The 4,892-nt window shown below is 45.8% G+C and overlaps 1 protein-coding gene across 1 annotated transcript; it reads right to left on the bottom strand.

Annotated features, from left to right (window-relative positions):
• Nucleotides 1-1,450: 1,450 nt before the first annotated feature.
• Nucleotides 1,451-2,344, bottom strand: LOC132403867 (probable G-protein coupled receptor 139). Its single transcript, XM_059987634.1, has one exon. It carries the CDS (start codon nucleotides 2,342-2,344, stop codon nucleotides 1,451-1,453), a length of 894 nt encoding a protein of 297 aa, XP_059843617.1.
• Between the last annotated feature and the right edge of the window lie 2,548 nt (nucleotides 2,345-4,892).

Raw genomic sequence — 4,892 nt, 5'->3', positions numbered from 1 at the left:
CCCGAGGACTGGGGGCCTGTTTCTCCCAGCAGAGACCTGGACCTCACAGCAGCAGCAGCAATGAAGAAGGTCTTCCTGGAGATGTCCCGATGTTCCTCTGTGCTCCCACGTCCATTTTCAATCGATTATGATTGCACACGGCACCCCACTTCACAAATAACAGATAATCGGCTCCGGAGTGGCTGCTGCAAGCTGCGTCGCACCGCCTTCTTTGAATTGATATGAATTATTGACTTAACTATCACTATATTTCTGTGGAGCTCTGGAATTCATATATTTCTTTCATCTTGGTTTAGTGCTTGATATTATAAGAAGCCCTACTCATATATATATATGTATGTATGTCACACCCAATCTGTGTACCTACTCATTACATGAATGGGGCAAGGAAGCTGCCCAGTACATGAAATGAGCAGGTACACAAATTGGGTGTGACATAGAGAGAGAGGAGATAGGAAATGGCAAGCATTTTGTCAGCTCCGGCACCTAAAAAATTATCACTGCACCCCTGCCCTGCAGGGTCACATGACCTCACACTCTGGAAGTTTATGTTTCATCTCATTTTCTGACAACTTCCAGCTTCTCACACTTGTACTTGGTGCATCCCTGACCCTTCCTTTTCTCCATCTCAGGGGAAAGATCAATACTCATTACAGTCCAACAGACTCCTACAGCTACCTTAACCAGATCTCACTCAGCCTGCTCCCTGTAAAGGCTCCATTCCATCCTCCCAGTTACTCCATTGTCTCTTTTGCATCTGTTCTGGGGATGATCCCTCCCACACGAGTGTTTTTATGGTATTTTCACCTGTCCTACACTATTGTGTGTCCTCTCCCGAGAGACACCATAAACAGAACTGCAGGTCACCAGTGCTGCAGAGTGGACATTGCCCAGTTGCACTAGGTGCACTAATTTACCACTCTCCCACCACCCACCTCTCCTCTACGTCCCAAAGACGTGTTGGTTGATAAACTGGCTGCTGCTTGTTATTGGCGAAATGAATCAAAGGGGGAGTTGATAGGCATGTGTAGAAATGAGAAATTTACAGTGCCAAGTCAAGTCAAGTCAAGACACTTTTTATTGTCATTTCGACCATAACTGCTGGTACAGTACACAGTAAAAACAAGACAACATTTTTCAGGACCATGGTGCTACATGAAACAGTAAAAGAACTACAACAAACTATGTGAAAACAATACAGAAAAAAAAACTACACTAGACTACAGACCTACCCAGGACTGCAGTGTGACAGAAAAAAAGGGAAGGGGATGGACTTAATGGGATTGCTCCCCTAAGAGTTGGTCTCCTGTGGCATTAAAGGAGTTGGAGACCTGCCAGGTTAGGGTGGAAAAGAGAATGGAGCTGGGGATGTGGATTCACATAGAGTGGGAGTGAGTGAGGTGCTGAATGAAGATGGGGGGCAAGGTGGCTCGGATGTACAATCAGGGCTTCATTTCAACCAAACAGCAAGTGCTGAGAATGGACGGATGAGCACGTTCTTCAGCTGCTCCCTGAACTTCGTCTGGGTCACCACATAAATACAGGTGTTGGTGCAGGAGTTCAGAAGCTGCAGCATGTAGCCAGTTTGTTTGGTGATGTAGTGTGGGCTGTGGACATCCGTGTAATCATAAACTCTAGCAGTCCGCCAGTAGAGAAAAAATCCAACGTTTGTCATCCATAGAAGGATAAAGCTGCCGGTTATGGTGAAGAGTAAAACAATGGATTTCCTCCGCTTCTCCATCTCTGGGTCAACGTGATCCTCATTACCACTGCATTGCTGTAGCCTCCTCCGGACTCTGCCCGTCACTATAATGTGTCTGACCGTCAGAGTGTTGAGTAGTAGAATCAGGATGAATGGAACAAAAGGGGTTAAAATGATAGACAGAGAATCAAAAGCCAACCAGACGGTTTCAGTGTAAAAGGTGGATGACACGACCCAACCCCAAGGTACATTGTCAACAATATACTCAGGTTCGTACATGAAGTACCAAGGGATGTTCTTCAGGCTGAATGTCACACTCACTGTTGTTAAAACCACTGTAGCCATTTTCACCGTGCAATATCTTGTTCTCAGCTTCTGACAACAGATTGCAACAAATCGATCAAAGGTGAAGGTAACGGTGAACCAGACAGAGATATCAGTGGCTGCAGAGAGCAGGACGAGGGTGAGAGATATTGCAGGAGTGGTGTCCATGTAAGTTCCCGGGAAATGAAAGGTAATAACCGTGTACAGTAACACGTCGGTGAAAACAATCATCAGATCTGCGGTCGCCATGGCTACCAGGTAGAAGGTGATGCACCGGGAGAGTCCGCACTTTCCTTGGAACAGGATCAGAATGGCCATCAAGTTAACTGAAACAATTGTTACCATCAGAAAGGAGGTACTGGAGCCTGAAGGCGCACTTTCAGTGATTCAGGAACAGCTTCTTCCCCTCTGCCATCCAACTTCTGAATGGATACTGAACCCATGAACACTTCCTCATAGCATTTTCTATTTCTTTGCACTATTTATTTTATTAAACTATTTCATATATATATATTATTGCATTGTATTGCTGCCACAAAATCAACACATTTCACAACATGTGTTGGTGTTATTCAACTTGATTCTAATTTTGATTCTGTTTTCTATTTCACCTGGATCACTCATTCCCGACCTTGTTCCAGCCATGTTCTGCATTCCAAAGGGAAGTAGGGATGACTGGCCTTGCTCTGACTGAGTGGAATATTGAGGTTGTCTGGTAGACCTGAGGTCAAAGGGCATCAATGGGAAGGGCGCGACTCTGCAGAGTCACATGACCTCACTCTCTGGAAGTTTATGTTTCATCTCATTTTCTGACAACTTCCAGCTTCTCACTTGTACTTGGTGCATCCCTGACCCTTCCTTTTCTCCATCTCAGGGGAAAGACCAATACTCATTATAGTCCAACAGACTCCTACAGCTACCTTAACCATATCTCACTCAGCCTGCTCCCTGTAAAGGCTCCATTCCATCCTCCCAGTTACTCCATTGTCTCTTTTTCATCTGTTCTGGGGATGATACCTCCCACACGAGTGTTTTTATGATATTTTCACCTATCCTACACTACTGTGTGCCCTCTCCTGAGACGACAGGGTTCTCACCTCACCCACTACGTACTCTGCACCCCTGCCCTCTCACCCGGTTTAAGTGCAGCCACACCCTGCATTTCACTTCCTCCACTACCACATTCAATTGGTCATTTTCCATAATTTCCACCACCTTTCCTCCTCTCTCACCTCCATTTAGGGGCCCAAACATTCCTTACAAGTGAAGCAACACCTCACCTGCAAGTCCGCTGGGGTTGTCTACTGTATCTGGTGCTCCCGATGTGGCCTCCTGTACATTGCTGAGACCTGACGTCAATTGGGGATTACTTTGTTGAGCACCTTTGCTCCATTCATAACAAGCAGAGTTTCCCAGTGGCTAATTATATTAATTACAATTCCCATTCCCATTCTGACATAGAAGTGCTTGGCCCCTTCTATTGCCATGATGAGGCCACAATCTGGCTGAAGGAACAGCAACTATATTCCGCCTTGGTAGCCTCCAACCTGATGGCATGAACATTGATTGCTCCAAGTTCGATTATGCCGCAACCCCCCCCCCCCAAAACTTCACCATCCCCCATTCCCATTTTGCTCTGTCACCTTATCTTCTTACATACTTATCACCACCCTCTGGCGCACCTCCCCCTGTTTATTATCCATGGCCTTCTGTCCTCTCCAATAAGATTCCCCCTTCTCCAGCCCAGTATCTTTTCCTAGCTGTTTACTTTCCCTCACCCCCCCCATCCCCAGTTTCACCTTGTGGTTCTTCCTTCCCTCCCCTGAATTCTGACATTTTCTCTCCAGTCCTGATGAAGTGTTTCAGCCTGAAATGTCAACTGTTAACTCTTTTCCATCGATGCTGCCTGACCTGCTGAGTTCCTCCAGCATTTTGTCTCTGTTGCTTCAATTTCAAAAGATCTGCCTGTCTAGTCCCCTATTTACTAACCCGATCTCCCTCTTCAAGCGATTTCATCAACTGGTCACTTCATCTCTACGTCACCTCCTTCCACTGACATCTCCCACAGGCACACCCACTGTTCTTCACCAGTGATTCCCACAGCTTTCAGTAATACTCCCAACCCTCGTGTCACCGTTCAGTCCTGGTCTTCAGACCAGCATACACCTCTCTTGTAATGAAAGCAAAGGTTATTAGAAACACTGAGCAGGTCAGGTAACTTCTGTACAAGCAGACACAAAGTTAACATTTCAGTTCCATGACCTTGTCATTCTCGATCCCACTCTGGACTTTGTGCCTTTGATTCCTGACGCTATTTCAACATGAACTCACAGAGCTCCTCTTTGCCCTTTCTCTGCTTTCCTCTCCTTCCTGAACAATTTAAAACACTTTTGTTTCTAATTTATCCCCTTTCTGGTGGATGATCATAACCATGCATTACTATTCTTGCTCCACAGTCACTGTCTGACCTGCTGAATACTTTCAGCATTTTCTGGTTTTGCTTCATGGAGACAACTGGGTGGATTGTGGGGTTGGATCTGGGGGGTTATGATGATGAAGAATGATTATATTATAGGTGACGGGGCACCATAGTGGTTAGCACAATGCTTTACAGATCCTGTGACCAGGGTTCAATTCCCGCTGCTGCCTGTAATGTACAATCTCCCCGTGACGGTGTGAGTTTCCTCCGGGCATTCTCATTTCCTCCCTCTGTCCAAAGATGTACTGGCTGGTAGGTTAACTGGTCATTGTAAATTATCCCTCGATTAGACCAGGACTAAATTGAGTGATTGCTGGGTGGCGTGTCTCCAAGTCCGGAAGAGACTGTATCTCAACAAATAAATTTATAGACATCGATAACCATGAA

This window comes from Hypanus sabinus, chromosome 2 (genome assembly GCF_030144855.1).
Source record: "Hypanus sabinus isolate sHypSab1 chromosome 2, sHypSab1.hap1, whole genome shotgun sequence".
Lineage (NCBI taxonomy): Eukaryota > Metazoa > Chordata > Chondrichthyes > Myliobatiformes > Dasyatidae > Hypanus > Hypanus sabinus.
Note: the sequence above shows the minus strand (reverse complement) of the source record. Positions and strands in the feature narration are given on the sequence as shown.